Source organism: Dromaius novaehollandiae, chromosome 1 (assembly GCF_036370855.1).
Source record: "Dromaius novaehollandiae isolate bDroNov1 chromosome 1, bDroNov1.hap1, whole genome shotgun sequence".
Classification (NCBI taxonomy): domain Eukaryota; kingdom Metazoa; phylum Chordata; class Aves; order Casuariiformes; family Dromaiidae; genus Dromaius; species Dromaius novaehollandiae.
Genome location: NC_088098.1, coordinates 149,561,118 through 149,583,201, shown reverse-complemented (window position 1 = coordinate 149,583,201; position 22,084 = coordinate 149,561,118). Strand labels below are relative to the sequence as shown.

Below are 22,084 nucleotides of genomic sequence, written 5' to 3'. Positions count from 1 at the left end.
TTCCGCAGAAGTCATATAACCATATAAACCTCACCAATTACAAGATGGCACGTAACAGTTCTACTATAAACACAAGTAAAATATGCAGGGCTGCCATGAGGCTCACAGTACAATATCCACCTGCCCATCACCCAAGGACATTTAGCCCTTCTTCTGGGCTGCCCTTAAGAAACTATACGGTCAATATGCAAATTCTACCCCCTCCTTGGACAGGGTAGGTGTGAAAGCTGATCTCAGCTGTTACTGAGGTGAAGGGATCTCTTCTGATTCAAGTGCAGACCTTCGCTTCAGGAGATTTGGACTCTGTTATTTATTTCCTGGGTGGCTGGGAGTAAACTACATCAATACCAGGCTGCAGTTCCCTCCCACATTCTCATTCAGAAGTAAAGCATATTGGGTAACTTGAATATCAGAGAAACAGCACTCGTGAGCTCCACTTCCTTCCATGCTTATAATGGAGACTACCATTCAATTGACGCTTCAATTTAACAAATGGTATGGAATATGAAATTTCAAATACCAGCAATGTCTGCTGTGGTTGCTGAAGGAACATGTGCTACACTGCCTCAAAAGAAAAAAGTGTTAATTAGAGAAAAGATTCTCAGATTTGCAACAGATTGAGTTTTAAAAATAAGATTCACAACCAGATTGAATTCACTCAGCTGAGCTCATGGCTACAGAGAAGCAATACAATGATATGGCTGGGCAAAAGAACAAAACAAAACAAAACAGGTTTTGGAGTGAAAGGATACCTTGCAGAAAAACACACCTTTGAAAAAAGTAGCTTGAATGTCGGGCACTTAATTACAACCCTTATCAACATCATCAAAACATCATCAACCCTTTTCAACATCATCAAGTATTTCTCTAATTCTGTCCTGAAAAATAGTAACCTAGAGTAAATGCATTCTCTGTAGAAGTGTAATTTATCTATACAGAAGAAAGCCCAGTGCCAGCGCACAGAGCGGAGATGCCTGCTTTGCACACTGCTAGCTCTTGTCTGGCAGATTCACTAGAAGCTCTGCAAGAATAAACCTGCCTGTATTTATGTCCCCTGTCTTCGTACAATAGTGCAGATGCTGAGGGAAAACACATTCACTTTTTGGTAAATGCATGCAAAAAGAGGTCACTTATTTACAAATCTTTTGGAAAAAGGGAAGCCTCCCTTCCAGTGATGGGACAGGCGGGTTATACACTTTGTTCACTTTCACACATTAACATACAAAGGGGTTTTCACTCCTACTATATATTCCCCAATGGAGGTAGGAGCTACTATATGCATGGTTTAGAGCAGGGTCCATCTGTCTAACCACAGGCATCTAGAAGACACACATCTCTGACCTGTTCATCCTAGGTTCCCATTATAACTAATGGACACAGACAGACTCATGTAAAGAGCAATTTATCTCTTCCTAAGGTAGGTACCTCCATAGGCCATTCATCTGACTTACTTCTCTCCACTACGAGTCCTAGAGCACATAGCTCAGATTTAGACATCAGAAGCACAGTATGCAGCCCAGCTACGTAAGCACCTTTCCAAAACATAATCCAAGCCCACTGCACAGAAACAAGCTGTAGATTAATGACAGGACATGTATATCTGCAGCACTCACTGCAGAATGCATTTTTTGCATATCAGGCCACTGTAAAATAACTGGAGACAAAGAGCACTATCAGTTACTTGGAGAAGCACAAAAGAAATTCAGTTAGAGCTGCCACTCAGGAAACACCTCATCATTAGATTCAGACACCACTGCGCCACTTCCTCCAAGAATTGTTTGAATTATTGCAGTAGCATATGCTAGTGGCACCACAGTTGAGAGTCCATCAGCATTTCTATTTTCTCTACGTGGCCCTACCTGCAAGGGTTTGTAACTCAGCCACACTGTATTCCCGCTCGACTACCACCTTGTATGATGGGCACAGTTGTGCTTCCTTTTAGATATTCAGTAGAATTTTCCTTGTGATGTACAAAAATGAAGAAAAATAGTGAACTGCAATAGTGTTGGGAGAGGCATCCCCAGACTATTTAATATACATAAAAGCAGGTACAGCATAGGACACTTTACTATAATACATTAAGGCCCGGGGACCATAGGCTTTTCTTTCCTTGTTTTGAAAATGAAACAACCTAACACCATCAGACAGCTCAAAATGTAGGGGGCAAGTTTTTAGACAAATTTATTTTGGTTTGAGCTTACTGATTAGATTAAAATAGTGAACTCTTATCCACTGTCATCCCCTACAGTTACTCTCCCAAAATCCTGGGAAGAAACAAGTGAAACTATCAGAGCCTAACTGAGCATGGCTGATTTATTTTTAATCCTTAATGTAATTTTTTAAACTTCCAAATGCAAAAAGCTCATACAAACTGCACCAATTTTGAGGTAAATCAGCAGGTGTAGACTATAGCCTTGGTAATACCCAGGGACTTAATAAAAATCAGATTTGTTGCAACAGAATATTTCAGGCAGCTGCCTGAAATGGCAGCTGCCATTTTTTTATCTACTCGAAAAATGTCCCTGCATTTCACCTCTGTCCTCCCGCGAAGCTGCCAGGTGCAGAAACCAGAGCCACATTATGGACCAGTCCATGCAATGGACTGCTACAACATAAAAAGATGGTAACCAAACCAGTCAAATCCAAAAAAATCTGATTTTCAGAACTGCTGAGAAATGGCCAGTGAAGTTAAGGAGAACTCTGTAGGCATGTTAAAGAGAAAAGCCACTTTGGGGAATAATTTAACGCAACATTAGGCCCCACGGCCACGTTGTTGATACCAGTCCACAGCGGGCCCTCTTCAGCGGTGGAGCTACCTCCAGGAAGCATTTGCCTACAGCCTATTTAACTACTTCAATCGGGAGTACATATTTCATGATTCATTGTAGTCCTTACATGGACTCTTATCAGCGGCTCGTGGGACAGCTCCAAAGGGAGGTGACCGAGACATACCAGATAAGCACTATGATACCAGCATAACTGCATCCATGGTAGGAGTTTTCCCACATCAGTCGTTTTATTACTAGACAGGCCGATCAGGACTTGTCGGCGCTTGTGGTGTCCTGTTTGTATAGCTGTAATGACAGTTACAGTGGCACAGCACCCAGGGAGGTGCGGCGTAGACTGGTAAGAGCTATTTTGCCAAGAGCAGGACACAATTCCCCCCACCCACCCCCAAAAATCACCTATTCTGGCACAAAGACACAGCATGGCCAGGTGGGTTGAGAGAGTTCTAGCCAGCCTGGGATGCACTCAAATCAGCACAAAAACCTGTATAAATAAACCTTTCCCCAGCGTGCATATGCCCAAAGGTCGGCTGGCCAGTGAAAGCAGAAGAGCCCTGAACTGCCATGGGTCAAACCCAATGTATTTTAACACAGCAACACTGTGTGTTCTGTTGGTTAAGTAAAGATTTCTACTGACAGTGAAGTTAACCTGTTACTTTTTCTTAGCACTTCACTGACTCCTTGCTACTTTTTGTTTCGCACAACTATGAATGTTCTACTGATTTGTGCGTGGTGCTCATGCCTACTTCTCCACCTTCACTCTCTCATTTCCTCAGTAAATTCACTTTCGCTAGGGCTGTTTTTCTCTAAGTAGTTTAACTGTCTCTTCCTGCTCACTTTCCAACCCCATATTTTACCATAGACTAGGTCCTTCACTAGTATGATTTGTTCTGGAAGATCAAGCAGGAGGAGAGCATGGGAAGACCCCAGAGATAGATCAACACATTTCATGCCCACTTCAGGGAGTTGCACAGTGCACTTTGGATGGAAGTAGCTGCACCAATTTCTAAACAAAGTGCAGGAAAGCTGGCTCTGTCCATACGTCCATCTGACCGCACATGCATTAGAGGCAGCAGTCATCTGCAAGGGTGGGCATCTCCATTTCCCAGTCTCTGGGATTTCATCCTCCTTCAAAACCAACACCGCCGAGGTCAAATGTTAGTTATTCCTTACACTCAGAACAGCAGTTTTCGCTCTGCTGCAGGATGGCAAAGCACAGCAGAACGACGGACTGCTCTATCTGCAGAAGTATCAGATCTCCAGTCTGTACTTGCTTCACTTTCAGAAAGCTGTCCTGCCCTTCTTCAAACACTGGAAACATATATCACAGACAGTCAGACTGCTGAGCCCCTTCACCACCTGGGAGGAGGTGTATCAAGCCTTGCTCAAGATAGGATGTGGGGACAGGAACGAAGGCACGAGGTGGAGGCATCATGAACTACAGAACAGCATAAAAATCACCTGGCAGCGCTCTGCAGATTGCAATCCATGTCACATTTTGTACCTCTGTGCAAGTCTTTCACACTGCATCCAAGGCAAGAAAAATACTTTGAAAGTAATATCAAGTTACAATGGTAAAATCTCAAAGCTTCCTACATTCAAAGTTACCTCAAGATTCCTAAGTAGTGTGCACAGTTGCTTTTTTTCCCCTCCTTCCCCTTCCTGTAGTTGACAACTTCTAGAGCCAACACTGTCTTTTTTTGAGCCCGTGCCGATCTGAAAAACAATCGGGGACCCAGAATGCTACACGCATCAGGTATTTGATAAGAAAACGCTTACGCAAAACTAGGAGATCCCCTCCCAAATCCAGCTCTCATTCAAGTGAGTTGAATTCTTTCCACCGTCTCCAGTGGGAGTTGGACTAGGACCTAAAATAATGCTGTAGATAATCATCTACTGTAACTTTTGACGACAGTCAAGCCCACATTATGCAAGTCAATGCTATTGAGCTTAAGCGTCAACATCATCCAAAGGCAGGGAAGAAATACTTCTGGAGGAACCAGAGTGTACAGTCAGAAATGTAAAAAGGGAACAACAAAAATACCACTTTCCTCTGAGGAAAACAGATCTTGAGAAAGTAACTACACACCTACCAGGCTGAAATCACAGTTGCAGCAGAAAGCACCACTTAAAAAGGAGATGACTAGAATATAATGTGTATACACTAGACCGCATGAGAAGTCAGCCATCATTCCAGTCCAAAAATTTATATTAAAAAATGTATACACTGAAGGCAGGGAAATGCAAAGGCTGAGCACTTCTTGTAATGCTGGATTCCCTTTGGAGACTTTCCTCCCCATCATCCCCTAGGACAGCAGGCACAGATCTGCTGTCATCACGGAAGCAAAACCCTGCATTTCTCCACACTCCCACTAAGGCCCTGGTGCCTGCTCCCCTGCCTGAGCATGAATGTTGATACCTGCCATTGAAAATTCCACTACCAACATTTACAAGGGAGCAAAAAGGGAGGAAGAAAAAGGAAGGTGTCCAAAATACGTCCATATTTTTCCCTGCTTCTTTTTTCAAGGTCCCTAAACTAACAAAAATCTCTATTCTAGGCCTTATGAATTAACCTAGCATTCCTGATGCCTGGAGTGACATGCAGAGAGAGCTTCATGGGAAAAATCATCTCCCTTTGCAAGCCTGGTGGGACGACCCTCCTGCAGAAGACAGGCGCAAGTGGGGAAGCTGGGCACCAGGAACAGGTCTCCCAGAAATGGCTCAGCTAACATAATAATAGGAAGGAAGAGTTGCCAAGAGAAAACACACACATGCCAAAAACAGGGAGAGAGCATGATAAGATTTCAACTGCAATTTAACCCAGATCAGCTGAAAATCTTCCCACAGAAAGCCAAAAATTTTCCTAGGAGTCTGCTATGTCTCTGTGCTATATTTTGTTACATCCATCACCTCGAAGCTCTGCACCCATCCAGGTCCCAAAGCGCCAGCCCCTGTTCTAATTACTACAAGATTAGAGAGTCCCTGCCCCAAGAGCCTGCAATTTGATTTAAGACAAGATACAAAAAAGACATTTTGACAAACAGACAGATGGACTGGGGGAGGAAGAACGAGAGGGACATGTGGTTACCCACAATTAGCAGGTTGCTTTCTTTTTTTCCTTCTTTTTTTTTTTAATAAAAATAAATATCAGTAATCCCCACTGGCCACCTGCCTAGCTTTTGTATATTTAATTAAAAAGGATTTGGGTGATGGAGAACTGTTCAAAAGTTCAGCAATTTTTTTTTGGGGGGGGGGGGGGGGGCAGGGACAGAACAGTGCTAAGGGAGAGACTCTATTCGGCCTCCGATCCAGGGGAATGCCACTATTCCAGCCACTAGTTGGTCCTTCCTGTTTTTTCCAAAGGCAAACTGTCACTTTGCAACAGAATCCGCAAAAAACAACAAAAAAAAAAAATAAGAGGAGGAAGGGAAGAAGATCAGTTTATACTTAAATAAGCTGGTCTGGACCAGTTCCTGAGAGCCAGTGACCTCACTGATCCTGAACACAGTTTGTCTTTATGCTGGAATTGTATTCGTGTTTAACAAAATCATTTCAATCCACAATGATGTCCGTTTAGTAGCAGGAGAAAGAAAGGGGGAGCGGGGGGAAATCAACTGACTTAGTTGAGAATACCAAGCACTGTGCCCTCTCCCTACCCCCCAAAACAGTCACCTTGTAAGATAGAAAGTCCATTAAGATAAAAATAGAGTATCCTCAGTGTGGGAAAACATTTATCCAAGTTTTAATTAATTTTCAAATCAGCATTTAAACGATCACATCTTACATCATTTCCTTTTATAAGCCAGCAGTTAGACAATGCACATCATTTACATGCAGTTTTGGAAGGCTGCAACATAAATCAACAAAAGAAGCCTTCACTATGAATTAACTATTACAAGGCTCTTAGAAAGCTACACCAGCCTGAGTTAAGGGCAATTAGGAGTATCACCCCTAATTCGGATCTTTCTGGTGCATTCCTGTTATGCCTCAGAAGTTGCACAAAAACATTCTTCCCCCCAGACATTGCTGCTAAAACAGAATTATGTCTATCTGCGAGACATAACAGCACACTCAGAACAGCTATTTTAAAGTGTTATCTGTCTTTAAAGGCATGTACATACACACACACACACACCAAAAAAAGGGAAAGTGACTGAGGAAGTTAACACAATTAAGTCTCATAGCAAAATTAATAAAATATGCATCTAGAATGATCAGCTGGTACAAATTTTAGAATACGCCAATTTCTAACCAATGCCTTTAATTCACAGCTCTTTTTTGCATTAAAAAACGGAAGCAAACACTTGGTCTGAATCTTATCTCAAGGTAAACTTAGGGAGTGTTTTCATTTTGCGTGAGCAAAACTTCAAATAAGTTTACTACTGTATGCAAGAAATTAAAAGTTTAACTGTAACAACGCTAAAAATGCTCCTTTGCTCCTTGCAAAACATCAAAAAATAATTCTTAAGACAGTCAATCACTTGCTAAGCTGCCTACAAGTCCCAGTTACGTTGAAGTGCCCTGATAAAGCGTGATTGACTCTAGGACAAGAGGATGCTCTATGCATGGCCTTTGTTTCAAGACAGCAAGTTGGGCAAAAAGCACAATTACATGATAACATGGGTTTTCTGCTGAATCCTGTGCCATTCGGATCGTTCCCAGCTTGCATCCGATTAGCTAAATAGGGATATCACGACTCTGCCTTTGTTGTGTGGAGGAGGCATTAGAGGCGCGGCAAGGCGACCCAGCGCCAGGTCCGCCGGCCACGAGGAGGAAACGCGCTCCGGACAAGCCCGCACATGACAAGCCCGCACATGCCGTGCGTGGCGCTCTCCTCAGCTGATACCAACCCGTTGGAGGGCAATTCATCCCTCAAAACTGCAGAAATGCAGGTGGCTCTTCAAAACCCACGTTCTTCTAAAATACATGCTTAGAGGGGTTCTGCGGCCAGGCATTTCTGCATCAACTCGAAGGTGACCCCACTGGCTGTCTCTTGCAAAAGTGAACTGCTTGCTTGCTAACTTAAAGGAAATGCTACTAGGAAAAGCTTAATCCTTTCTTTTGTGTTATCCTGCTTACATTTTGACCTAACTACAGAAGAGCAAACAACTTCCAGGTGAGCTGGACTTTCGGTCCTGAGGATTTCAAATTATCTGCTGGGGAGCTCTGCTCCGCTCAAGGACAAATGAACCAGCCCCCTCCATTGCCCCTTCCCCCTCCACCAGCGGGAGGTACATCCACGAAGCAAAGAGTTTCCATCCCTTTTAGGCATGCCAAGCCTGGGAATCTCCAGCTCATTTTTTCCCCTGATTCACCACTGTGTAATAAACTCTCCTTGAAACGCAAGGCTAGCCTCTCCCGTGTAAAGCAGAGGCAGAAGCAGGGTTAGGAAGGTGAAAATAACACAAATTCCATGGACCGTCATGGAAGCAGCCGTAAGCTTAATATTTTTGAATACCTTATCACGTAGGTCCCAGTCCCACAATACAGCCCACATAGGCCAAGCCTTTTAACGGCATGAAAACCCAAGAGTGTCTACACTGGTCTGTGCCAAAGAGTGATCCCACTTGTGCTACAGGGCTGCATGTTCATTTAGGTGCCAAACAGCAGTTGAGGACTGCCATCATATTTTACACACATATATATGCATATACACACACACATATATGTTTTATGTATCATCTCAGCTATTTTTTCTCCATGCAGAAACATGCTTTCAACAAGCTCAACTAAGGCAATGACGAGAAAGCCTGGCCTATTTGTGGCTTTTCAACAGGTCAACACGTTCTTCTTCCTCCAATTCAAACCGAAACTCCCTAGCAAGACAAACGACCTGCGGGACCATCACTGATGTGCATAAGCTAGACAAAGAGCTCACGTCATGCCCTCCGTCGTCCCTGCGGTGGCATGGCGCCAACCAATCCCGCTCCCACCACTGGGGTGACATCACCACCGATGCCGATACACAACTGTGGAAGCACCTCAGACTAGCAACACCGGGCAGGCCACGGAGCATGCCTTGGCGCCCCAAATCCTACATTGCTTGTCGCGCAGCATTACCAACCAGCTAAAAGGAAAATAAAAACATTTGGGAAAAGGTATTCCAAGCCTAGGTTGCTGGGTAGGAGGAAAGTGGAAGGCAACAAGCAACCACAGTTAAGAGTTAATCAGCTTTTTCCCTCAGCCATGCAGTTCCTCCAAAAGCCCACAAAACATAGACACATAGTTTCATCTTTACATGTCTCTGGAGTATTTGTCCAAACAGAACAGTGGCTGAGAAAAGTTAAATACTATTGCAGAGCCCACTGACATTTTCTTTTTGTTACATATTCTTCTATGAACAAAGCACAGCTTTGCTCACAAAAGGATGTTTTTGTTTATGCACAACCTTGCTACCCGTCCACATCTTAAGGATACGTGCTAGGCTAGCACAAACATGGACAAACATGCAGTTACCTGGGCAAATCCAAACTTACACACCTGCCCAAGGTACTAAGCTCCAAACGGTTCTATAGCAAATCAGTATTGAAATACTTCTTTTATTTCTGACACCCAAGCCAGCATTTCTTCAGCTGGTAGACAAGAGGAAACATTTTCACCGTTTCCTACACAGTGAGGAAGGGCAGGGGAAATCTGATGGGACCTACACTAAAACTAGTGCCCTGACAGAAACTGTCTGTTGCTATCCACGTTATCAGAGCAACACGACTGCCCCTTACATCTCTCTCTGGTGATCATTCACTGTTCCAAATTGATAAATGCATTTGCTGAGTCTCATTAAAAAAAAAAAAAAAAAAAAAAAAAAACCTTTCTGGGAGAATTCTATCACACTTAATGAAAATGAAATTAGCAATTTCTATTGTCAAGACAGTTAAACCAGCAAGGAGTTCACTAATTAAGTCAAAGTGTTAACAAGTAAGCCACGAAACAATGCACCAAATTGCAATAATTAACAGGAGATTTTAAAGTTACACATTCACACCCTACTTTTTTTTTTTTTTTTTTTTGTAAGAGTTCAGGTGATGCAAGCTCTGGAGCAGAAGGATTACTCCCCCCACACACACACACAAAAAAACGGTCTAGCCAAGGTGATGCCAAAGTGCAGCTTCTAATCAATCTCTCCATCTTCCTCCGGCCTTCTGAGCCACATATGGTTTTCCAGCTTTTTGCAAACGAAGCAGCCCGGTTATTTTATTTCTAGTCTTAAAATGCAACTTGCTTGCTGTGGAGACAGAACGCTTCTCCATCATGAAGGCTGCAGTTCACTCCCTCAAAACAAACTGACATGTGTTTCATTTGCAAAAGACACACGGAAATGCTTTCTTTTAGCTATGCAAGTTGCATGCAGCAGTATCTTGCCATCATGAAAACTTAAAAATTAAACTGTCTTGTTTATAAGCAAAAAGAAAAAAAAGATAGCCATATTCAGTTACTTTCAGTTCTCTTTCCCTCTGCAAATTTTCCTTGCATTTTTACACAATTTAAGGCTAGATCCTTCTGCCTTTAGCCAAGTGTTAAGACTGTGTGAATAATTAGTCATCCTGGTAGCTACCACTCGCTGCAAAGTCATGCAATCTCAAGATTTGTTTGTTCCACTGACTGAACACTGGAAAAAAAAAGTAGGCTAGTTTCACACCCACATGGACACTCTCCTATTTCTATTTTCTAAAGTCATACGCTTGTCAAACAGGTTATTCTGGGATTTCTGATTTTCAGAAAATAATCTTCCCTGCCTAGGCTGCCTTCTGTCACTTTGTCCCCCCACTACAGCCGCTGCACAAGGCATAGCAGCAGGCTCTGATGCAGTATCCTGGACTGTACAGCTCAGGCACTTTGAAGGTTTTCCAGCAAGGAAACTGGGTGACAATTTTAATGAAGGCCAATGCCTTTGTTTAAAGTCACCGCAGCAGCAGTAACTTCCATGAGGACTCGTGCGACTTTGAGTAAGCCCGAGGACCTATTTACAGGGCTCTGCACCCACTCTGGACAGTGTCCACTCGGCTTGGTCATTTATTGTGGTGGGGCGGGGCGGGAATATTTCATCATTTCAGCATGGGTACTTTGGAAAGCGCTGTATGGCCCTTCCCTCCGCTCCTTTTCAAAAGCAGGAGCCAAGAGGCTGGCAAACTTGTCACGGGCAGCAGCAACGACAGGGACAGCATTTTTATGTCCCCCAAGCGCGCTGCTCGCGGGGAGGGCGGCTCGCCCCCGTCCGTGCGCTCGGCTCGACGGGGCAGGCGGTGCCGTCCAGAAACCGCCGATAACGCGAGGAGAGAAATTCTGACACGAACCTTGTAGACTTGCCCGTAGGTGCCATTGCCAACCACTTCCACCAGCTCAAAAATCCCAGCGGGGTCCTGGAGGGGCAAGAGGGGGGCAGGGGGAGAAGGGGAGCGGGGTTACATTTTCGTCCAGCGATGGCCCCGGCAGGGCCCGTGCCTGGCGGCAGCGAGCGGGGCTGGCTGCTGGCGGCGTGCAGCTGTTGAGCCCTGTTTTTCCACGCACATGCCAATACATGCAAACAAAGGAAAGCAGCCCCGGGCCCCGCGCCCGCCCCCGCGGGGCTCCTCCGCGCCCCGGCCCCCCGGCCCCGCCGCTCCCCACCGCGGGCGCGCCACCGGGGCGCGCCGGCCCCCGCCCCGCCGCTGCCCCCCGCCCCGCCACTCACCCGCAGGGAGGAAAGGTCGATGTCCACCAGACTTTTTGCAGGAGAATCGTTCGCCATTTTCCCGTCTCTTCTTTATTTTTTTTCTCCCCCTTTCCTTTTTTTTTTGTCAAATAACAGAGACACCGCCCCCCCCCTCGCCGAAGAAGATGTGAATCGCGCGAAGCTCCTCTCCTCCTTTTCGCCCTTCCCTTCTTCACTCCAGCCCCGACGGGTTGAAACTCTTCAGCATTGGGAGGGGTTGGAGGGGGGGTGATGATGGATAGATAGATGGATGGTGGGAGGAGGAGGGGGGAGAGAGGGAGGCGAAGGCGGGAGGCAGGGGAGGGGGTGCTGCGGTCCGTCTGTCTCCCCGCGGGGCGTGCGGGGCTCTGGGCGGCGGCGGCGGTCCCGCGCCCGTCGGTGGGCGGCTCGCTGGGTCGCTCGGTGCCCCGCGGCGGCGGGCTCACACCATGTCGCGGCGGCGGCGGCAGGAGCGGCGCCGGGGCCGGCAGCCTCTGGCAGCGTCGCGGCGCGCCCTGCGCCCGGGCATGGCCCGGCCCGGCCCGGCCCGCGGCGGGGCGGCGCTCACGCCGGGAGCCGGCGGCGGCGGCAGCAGCCCCGGCGCCGCTCTCGCATGGGGGGCTCACGCCCACCGCCGCGGCCGAGCCCCCGCCGCCTGCGCCGAGCCCCCCCCGCGGCGCTGCCCTCGCATGAAACGGCGCCGGGCACCGGCGGCGGCGGCGGGGCAGGGGCGCTGCGCTGGAGCGGGGTGCTGCGAGCCAGACAAAGATAACCGGGGAGGAGGCGGCGGAGGAGGAGGCGGCGGAGGAGGAGGAGAAAAGGGACACAAAATACACCGCGAGCGCAGAGGGAGCGAGGCAGAGAGAGAAAACAGCTCCCCCTTCCCTTCTCCAACAGGAAAAACCGGCGGAAACGCACGCGCACCAAAGCACTTCTGGGTAACATCGCGCACAGAGAAAGACGGAGGGGCAGGGAGGAGGAGGAGGAGGAAGCCGTCTCCGGGAGCCCTGCCCGGGCGCTGCGGCGCTGCCCGACGGCGAACAATAGCCCTGCGGCGACGCCGGGGCGGCCCACGCATGTCCGCGGCGGGGCCGTGGGCTCCGCGCCGCCCGGCTCGCCAGCCCCCGGCGTCCCCCGGGGCCTCCCAGGCGCTCGCCCCACCCGTGGGGCACGGCAGGGAGAGCCCTAGCCGGCCACTACGGGTGTCACGGGGCGCTTGGTGGAAATAATAATGCAAAAGGTGCTGGGGTGCAGATGCAGCCACCGGGGGGGGGGTGTTTCCCCTCCCATCTCCATCCAGATGACCAGCAAAATCTCATCACCCTCTTTCCCCCACCAAACCCCACAGGCCCATAGCAAAACCGTTCCTGCCTCATCAAAGACCTCAGAGAAACAGAGGCAAATACTGGCCTCCGGGATCAGATCCAACAAACTCGTTGAGGGCATCTTAACAAATCACTTATTGATAGCCAAAGCTGTCCCAGTCCCCATTCCTGCGCAGAAAGATCCACCAGCAGAAACTCAATCACGTGGGGAAACCTCATTAACCTCTCCTGAGCTAGTCACATCAGGCGGTTGCACCCAGGTGTAAACCTTGGCAGGATTTACCTCTCGTTGAAGTTCTTTATCACACCGATATGGCAAGAATGCTACCTGTTTTCAAGAAGTCGAGTTATGTTTCCTATGGGAACCAAAGTTTTCCTCTCTCTTTTACTTTAACCACAAAATTACATAAACATAGCTATAAGTATCACAGAAACACTTTTAACACAAAGCAAACCTGTTGAGCAGAAAGTTTAAGAATAAATTATCATAACAGTTTAATGGAGCACTTCATCTTCAGTTAAAGTGTAGTTACAGAGAAAGCATACTTAGGCCTGGACCATGCAACTTTTTTTGTCCGGACAGAAACCTGCAGTCCTAAGAAGGCAAATGATTTCAAATGGGCTTGATGCTGGGTCTGTCTGAGTGTATCTACACATACTAGGATCAGGCATAGGTATGCTGTAGGTTTTAAAGTTAGCTTTCCACAGAAAGTTATTATCAATGGCTTCATTTGCATTACTTGGCTTGTTTAACTCTTTTGTCTTTTTTATGCATGAAAGTAGCCTTGGCTGGTCAGACCAAATTGTCCGTGTCTGGAAACACATCCTGTCTCGAAATGTAGCTAGTGGTGAATGGTGAAGGAAGAGCAGAAGAATAGCATACTGGTCTCATGATGCTTCCCTGGGGCATCGTCCCAGCTCCCAGCTGCGTGTGGCTCAGGGGATTCCACAGTAGGATTTGGTGTCACTGTGTTTGATAGTTTTTGATGATTTTTTCTTCCATTAAATTACTTTGTGAATTTGTATGGCTCTTTTGTCCTCTAGCAGCAAGTTCCACAGGTGAACTACTTGTTACAGGAAAGACTGTCTTTGTTTATTGGCTTTGAACCAATATCTGCTATTTTGCAAGAAACCCCTGCTGGTTCTTGTGTTGGAAAAGACAGAGAACAATCATTTCCTGTTTATTTTCTCCATTACATTCATGTTTTTATAGTCTTAGAGATGCCATGAATGGAAGCCATTCCATACTTCTGACCATCCAGGTTGCCCTTCCTTGAACTGTTTCTACTTCTAATGCCTGCTTTTTTTAAGAAAGCAGAATGTACTTCCATATGGTATCCACGACACTGAGGGCCCCATGCAGCGTCATGGCCATGTCCTTGTCCTCAGTCCTTTCCTAACACTCTAGTCCCTCTTTGCACTGCCATTGAGTATGAAATGATGTTTCCATTGTACATGTCCATTGTAATTGCGCAATCTCTTCGTTAGTGGTCGTGCTATCTCGGACACTGTCACTGTGTACTCTTTGATGCTACAAAGATTTCCAAGCCCAAACTCTGACCTGCAAGATTTCCAGGCCCAATACATAGCACCTTTCTCATGCCCTTGAGAAACAGAGTGTGAGTTTTGCAGAGCCGACACTGAGTCCAAGTATACCTTTTCACAAATACACCTTTTCACATAGCAATGATGTGCCTCCACCATAATGACTCCTCTCTGCTTTTGAGCTTATACTTTACTACAGTAAGTTTTGTTATTTGTTTTAGTTATATGTTTGTTTTAGTTATTATGCTAGAAGACAGATAGAGAAACAGAAGTGCTAATGAGGAGATAGTGATTCATTGAACATTGTTGCATCCCCTAACTTTAGGGAAAAAAAAAATCATAAATTAGTAGTTCTCAGTGTGAAGCACCACAGCACCTCACCTTCTTTTTCCTTCCTACACAAGCTAAGAAGATAAAAAGGTTGTTTTCTTGAGGAAGAAGTCTCTTTGGCTGCAGTCAAAACCTCTCTGTTCACATGTTCGTGCTCTTTACCAGCACAGTTGAGCTTGCCCAGTTTGGAAAGCCTAAAGGTTAGAAGACCAAACCTAACACCACTGGAAAGAAGACTGACAGTCTGAATCTTCCTCACAGAGTTAAACCAGCCCTCCTGAAGGAGACAAGTGACATGGCCGGCAAAGACCATAGGGCAGATGAAATCAAAGGAAACTTAATTTCAGCCCTGTGGATAGTTGCCCCACACACGGAGCAGAAAATGACCTGTGTCTTCTAATGACAAATCAAGTACAAGCATCAAAAAATCTGAGTCAACTCCATCTGTTCAGGAGCAAAGCAGGAGAAAGCTGCAGAGCCAGCCAGGGTTTTTGTGACTCTCAAGACGTCTGTTTTCTGTGCTCACATTGGCAGAAGAACAGAGAACCTATAGTTTCTGGAGCAGTTTTGGCATCCCTGAAAGAGGGAGGTCCAGCCTCCCTGCTTCTCTGGCCATTCATTCTATCCTATGCCACCTTGTCCCTCGTCCCAGCACAAGTGTTCATACATCTGTGCAGTGAACCAGGGCTTGCTCATGGTAAAGCCAGCCCAGCAAAGGAAAAGACAAATTTAATTTTAATATTGGTCATTTCCCCAGGCTGGTTCACTGCATGGCTGCTTGAACTGCTGTGTTGGCAAAAGGGAGAGCAGCACAGAGGCAGAAACAGCACGTGGGGCAGGAAGTGTGACCATGGCATTGCCTCTCAGGTGATAATTGTATGGCTTATGCCAATCTAAACTCTCAGTGGACCCATAGGAGTAGAACTACAGCAGCTTCCTTCCTTACTGGAAGACACACTGCAGAGTAATTGAGGGGGGCAACATTTATGTTCTGGCCACAACATAAATTCCTTGCTCTCTATTTTTTCCAGTTCTTTGAAATTGTCTTTGTTTTATTCTGTTCTACATTTAGTACACTGGGGCCCTGATCACTGACCAGAGATCTAGAGGTCATCAACTACACTAGTGTTGTAAGAGCTTAATCATCGACAGTATTCAAGGAGATGAGTAAAGAGGCAGGAAGTTCTGTCTTTTCATTTTTTTTTTTCTGGTACTCATTCAGCATGTAGCCTTGGGGCATCTCATTTCCTGCCTCCCCTCCCTTTCACTATTTCAAAAATGGGAGTGATTTTGACCTACTTGACCGTGTGCAGTGTTAGACCTGTGCCCCATTGTATTTTTTGGGAAAATGGTTTTCACCTCGTCCTGGAACCTCCATAACAGAGGCTTGAACTAGTATGAGGAATATCAGAGCAGCGAGTGTGACCGAGTGAGGCTTTGCACAGTCCAGCTTTTCTACTACAAAAGGACTTCTGAAACCTGAGGGAGGCTGGGTGGTTCTTTCAACTTGTTCTCCCAGTGCTGGTTAATACAACATGTGGCGAGAGCAGATCAAACACAGAAGGATGCGACGCAATCAGCATTCCCGTGGCATATGCTCTTCTCCTCCTCTGCCACGTCTACCACTGCTATCTCGCACGTCCAGAGCCCCATGTGCATGCTGCTGACATACCCAGACTCTTAAATGTCGTATAGGTGGTTGTGTTCCCGCTGCTCTGGTTGCAGCTGGTCACGCACGGCTGTTTCCCACCTCCCCAGGATACCACACCACCTCGCAGACCGACGTGCAGACAGCACTGTGGTGCGTAGTAGGCCCCTGGCACTGGGAAGCTTGCTTAGATCTCTTTGTTTCGCTGTAGCTGTAAGTGACACCCAAGACAATCACTGTCCACCCCCCTGGCTTCTTCGTGTGTGTTAAAAGACCCAAGGTAGTGGATTGAAAGGACTGTTGCAACACGGGCTGCCTGAAGAGAAATTCTGCCAGCACAAGAAAAGTGGCGAAGAACAGCAGAGCACTTTCCAAGGCCCCTCGGAACAAGCCAGGATGGCACCGTACCGTCAGTGCTATCAGCGTTAGCGGTTCCCCCTTCCCCGTTCCCAGCCTGGCTGCATGTCTGGGCTGTTTATTCACTGTGCCAGTACAACTCACCTGTATTGCCATCCGATCACTGGACTGATCTGAGCTAAACGGACCCCACCTTTTTTATTTTTTGCAGGCTTTGCTTTGACTTGTATAAACGCCCTGCTTTGAAGGAGTGGCGGGCAGTAATGCAAGAGCAGGATCCCTTAAGCTGGTATTAAGCAGAAGTCATGAAACTATGTCCTAAAAATCATTTTGGGTGAAAGAGTTACCTCAAATGGGTGAACAGAGAGACAAGGTAACCTTAGTCTTACAATCATTAATATCGCGTCTGGGCAGCACTCGAGTACCCAGCAATAGTAACTTGATCCAGATCGTGAATCAGCATGTGACAATGTTCTCTCAGAATTAACCAGAGTGCATAATACAGGGTTTATGTCACATGTATGCTTTTATTCTGGCTGTGGGGAAGAAAGACAGTATCTGGTCAATCTAAAACTATGTGATATGAGGAGATGATAACTGAAATGGCATGAAGTTTGTCAGGACAAATGCACTCTCAAAGAAAGCTGTGAACAAATCTGAACCGGCAGAGTAAAGTTCAGCAATTTGCATCACATAGTTGGGCATTTTGAATCTGCTTCTAAACATGCCCACACAGGATTTACACCCCGTGGAGCTGCAGCCTCAGCGAGGAGGCTGCTCCCATCCCAGGAACAGAACAGGACAAGGAGGGGTGATTGCATGCTGCCACAGCCTTTCGCTGACTCCACATCCCTAATTGATCTACCCAGACTGTGAATTCCCAGCTCAGCCCAGGATCTCACACTTTACGTCAGACCAGGTATTGTCAGTTCTGCGGCCAGGCTTAAAGCTCGCAAAAATGCATAAAGCTGTCTTAAAAATAATTGTTGTAAGCTTGGGCTAATCCAGAAGATCCCAGGTATATTTTCAGATCCTGTGTATGCTCTAAGTTTTAACCAGCTATCTGTCTCTGGACCAGCTGTGTATCTACCACAAAAAGCATGCAATTAATGAATGTGGCTCACTGTCTCAGGCTATCTCTGCTTGCAGCTAAGCTGGCTTGCAGTTATCTTCCCATGACCAAACCGTGACACCTATTTCACCCTTTATACAGGGCCATATCTGGCCTGAGCTGTATCTGTAGCTGCTTTGGCCAAACTTTTTTCCTCCCAGTCTGAGTCAGAACTCCTCAGACAGTATTGTCCCTGCTCACATTTGTCTTTACGGTCTTTATCTCATTCAGGGATTACCTGGGGATTCTCACCCAGAGTTTCTGAGATCCATGCTTCGGGAGGATGACCCTTGTCTTCTAATGACAAATCAACTACAAGCATCAAAAAATCTGAGTCACATCACGGTTGTGGTTTTTGGAGTAAGAAAAACTGCTCTACCAACATGATAGTGGCTGTGGCTTTCTATGGGCAGTGCCAAGCCCTCTCCGCCATACGCACATGCACATGCCCCACACCTTTCTGCCTGCCCTCTGGTTCCTGTCCCTGCACTGTTTTCCTGGTTGTGCTGGTACCTTTGCTTGCAGGGCTCTGCAATCAACCAGATCAGGGAGCTGATCAGAGTTTGCAATAATGCCTTTTTTCAGATTTTCTTTAGTTTCATCCAGATCAGTTGTGCTCGCAGTGTGGTGAAAGAACAGAAACGAGCAAAGCAGTGAGCATGGAGGTGGTTGGGTTGCTCTTTCACAAGCCTCCAACTTATATAAACAGAGTTCAAGTTGAGTTTGCAAGTCTACCAGGCTCTTGAGCAGATAGGTGGGGATTAATTCTCATAAACTTCGTCCTTGTTTTGACATGGCCATGAACATAGTCTTTATGTACCACGTACTGAGTCAGAAATGCCACAATGATATGATGCAAAGCACTGAACCTGTACGGACTCAACTCTATCAGTTCAGATGTGTTCAAAAAATTTGGAAGGAATCATTTTGTGCCAGACCATCTTCTGTCAGAGCAGGTATTGTCAGTTCTCCTGTAGCCAGCTTAAACCTGGCAAAAAGGTTAAAAAAAAAAAAAAAAAAAAAAAAAAAAAAAAGCATAAAGTTGGCACAAAAGTATTTCTGTATACTTGGACTAACTGAACAGAAAGGAGATTACATCTGGACCAAATGGATTCAAAAAAGCCCACATGATGATATTGATAAAGTGGAAGCCCACATGATGGTAATAACAATTCTGGAACCACGGCCTTAGTTGGTACAGAAGTCATCAAGATATCAAAATGGAGCCAATATACTGTGGGCTTCAGGAGGAAAGCTGAGAGCGCAGATTCCCACAGTGCACCTAGTCAGAGTGCTACTGCATTTAATCCTATAAATTTATCCCTGTGTTTAACTTCATGCATTGTGCAAACTCCCTGTGAATTCATAAATCTTTGAGGACTGTGGCTTAAGTGAAGTAAATTAGAGAAAATAAAATTAAAGTATAAAGCATATATTTTAAACAAATATTAAGGCTACTGAAGTCTGCCCTTTGAAAACTTTCTTCTTCAGTTTCCAAATGACTTTTATTTGAAAGTTGAAGGGATTTTTATTTTGTGTTATATTTTATAATGAGTAGGGAGTTATGTTCTGAAAGTAGCTCTAAAAATGAAAAGTGAATTATCACCAAAATGCAAAAGGAAAAAACAGCATAGGTGAGCATTAGCTGTCCTTTCAAATGAAAAATTAAAAACCCCAGTGCTAGGAAACTTAGAGCAAAAATGATACCACATAAGGTTTTTAACAATTAATACATGGTCCTAATTGGTTTCATTTCCCTTTCATTTTATACAGCATGAGGTCCACAGAGGCCATAATTTCTCAAAACTCTGGCTTTGTCAGTGAAGCTAACTTAAAATGTTCCCTCTCCCCCCTTCCCTGGCGCCTCGTACCTTGGAGCACTGCCCCCTCAGTGGGCAACCCCTATTGCCAGAGCAAGGGTTTGCAGGGCTGAGCTGCATATTGGATCATCGAGTTAAGAAGTGAGTTTTAGTGTGAATCCATTCTTCTGATTTATGGCATGGCCCCACAGATAACTGCGGCGACCTGCCTGAGGAGGCCATGACGGCGAAGAGGAAGAAGGAGGTATTGGCAGACTGAAATGGTGACATGGCACTGGAGACTTCTTAAGTTAACTCTGACATCAAAGCCAAGATCTCATGGAGCTGCTGCTGACAGGTCAATAGAAATGCCAGGGAAAGGTCTGTGGGAAGAGACAAAGCCTTCAGGCATCACCATGCAGCATATAATTTAACCAAATACACCCACTGGTCATAATAGATGGTTGAAATGAGAGGTATTTGTCACCCTTGGGCTGGTGATTGACACAATGTAATCCTCCAGGTATCGTTATTTTAAACAAAATGTTGTCATCAAAATATAGTAAAAGGCTGAATGTTCCAGTGCATTGCTGTTTTTGGTGATGTGAGGCAAAGTATTTTAGCTACAGTGTAGCTTGGAAGGATTTTTTTTTATTCATTTTCTTTCCTTCTGGATCTTGTTCTGTGATCTGGTTTTAAGAAGCCAAATATCAGGGATGGTGTGACACAGCATTTTGGTAAGACTTCTCAGTGTAACTGTCAGAGATGAACTTCATAATCAGTACAATTATTTTATCTTCCGAAGTGTGGAGGCTTTGGGGGATCTTCTGATTATAAGAGAAACAATTTGAAAAAAGCATGCGAGTCTAGAGATAGCTATCACCTCAGTATAAAACATGTGGGATTCACCTATCCACATGTAGAATACATTTTGGATGTCTAGATCTAAGCTGATTGCCTTAACTTCCTTTAACAGATGACAGGAAGAAGGAAGCAGCTCCAGGATACAGTTCATCTCATCCTGAAAGAGAGACGTAAAACAAGTCAGAGAAATGAGATCTTACCCTGGCTGCAAAGAGGGGTCTGGCATAGCTGGTTCAGGTGTCGAAGTCCCCAGCGTAGACATCTCAAGCTTGTGAGATGAATCTCGTGCAGCTGGTCAGTGCTCTTCTGTGCAATGCCAGCTGTTGAAATTTTCAACTGTCCACTCCTCCATATTTTGGAAGCTTTTACTGATTTGACTGGCAAAGTGAAGTTGAGGGGATAGATTCTTAGCTGGTGTGAACTGGTGTAGCTCTTGTGATATTAAATGGAAGCTCTGGTGACCAACTTCTAAAATTTAAGATTGGTGTATTTGCTACAAGCATTCATCATCAGAAACAAGTATGTCATTAGGCAATGGTGATTAGGCACTTTGCCCTTAGCTCAATTAACCCTGAAATGGAAAAAGAAAGTAAATTTATACAAAGAACAGAAAAAACAGCACATGATTTCCCAACAGCATTGAGAACTTGAGAACTTTTATTGCTGCTGTAATCACTATCATTCTTGCACTCATGAACCCAAACTGAATCCTTTACTTGGACTAGGTGTAAATACCTAGGTACAAATGATGAGCTGAAGCCATACACCACAGGTGAAGAGAAGGTCCCAGTTCAAAAGAGAGCTTAAGTACTGAAGGCAGTGGGACGTTAATGGCATGCAAACATGTGCTTCTGAACAAGGGCGTTTCCCCAAATCAGATCCTAAGTATTTGGCAAGAATGCATTGCAGAGTTCCCCAGAACGCTGCCAGATGTACGCAAATCCTGCCTGTAATTCTGTTGTTAATCAAGCCTTTGATTTCTCCCAGGAAAGAGAGGATGTCTTTACACTAGTGGGGTGACTGAAATTTTGCTCATTAAGGATGAATGTTTGCTCACCAAACTAGTTGTCCCTTGCACTTGAATCATGACAAGACTGGGGGTAAAAATCCCTGCAGGCAGAACGATGTTGGCCTCCACAGAACCACACCAGCACAAAAAATGGTCCTCTGGTTGATCATGCGTTTTTACCAAGGTGGAAACTCATGCAGCAGGGAAAAGAAAGGCCCAGACTTGGTGTTCGTTCTGCTCTGCTGGGAAATAACATGTATATATATTTTCATAGTATTGAAAATGCAATAGAAAGTGGCCTGGATTAAATTACTGAGTTTTAAATAAGGGCCGGTTACCCTAGAGTCAGGCGTTCCAAGCATTTTGTAACAATTAGTCACTTTCCTCTCTTGGCTAAAATAACGTGGGACGGAAACACCTTCTTCCCAATATAATTTTTTGATGATGAAATTTTACAGTGGCAAGGTAACTGTCATGATATTTAAATAAAAACTTTCCTCTGCATCACACAGCAGTTTCCAACATGTTTGTGTGCTCCATTTTACAAGACAGTAGATATAGTATCACATAAATCTTATATAGTTATTTGAGATCTCAGAGCACGTTAGAGAAAAAAAAATTATTACTTTATACAACTGCCAA

At 45.5% G+C, this 22,084-nt stretch overlaps 1 protein-coding gene and 1 long non-coding RNA gene across 11 annotated transcripts in view; one reads left to right on the top strand and one right to left on the bottom strand.

Annotated features, from left to right (window-relative positions):
- Nucleotides 1–11,836, bottom strand: part of MAP4K4 (mitogen-activated protein kinase kinase kinase kinase 4) — a 166,582-nt gene extending 154,746 nt beyond the window's left edge. For 3 of the 10 annotated variants that reach the window (XM_064502646.1, XM_064502642.1, XM_064502668.1), the window contains exons 1-2: nt 11,455–11,833; nt 11,078–11,143 (exon numbers count right to left, since the gene is read on the bottom strand). In XM_064502646.1, the coding sequence (XP_064358716.1) occupies nt 11,078–11,143; nt 11,455–11,511 (123 nt within the window). In that variant the 5' untranslated portion in view covers nt 11,512–11,833. Of the gene's footprint in view, nt 1–11,077; nt 11,144–11,454 lie in introns of all 10 variants that reach the window. The other 7 variants (XM_064502624.1, XM_064502635.1, XM_064502609.1 and 4 more) reach the window with 5 other exon arrangements.
- A 235-nt stretch (nt 11,837–12,071) lies between these two features.
- Nucleotides 12,072–13,802, top strand: LOC135325115 (uncharacterized). Its single transcript, XR_010386305.1, has 2 exons — nt 12,072–12,392; nt 13,363–13,802. It is a non-coding gene; the product is annotated as an uncharacterized LOC135325115 (long non-coding RNA).
- Nucleotides 13,803–22,084: the final 8,282 nt, after the last annotated feature.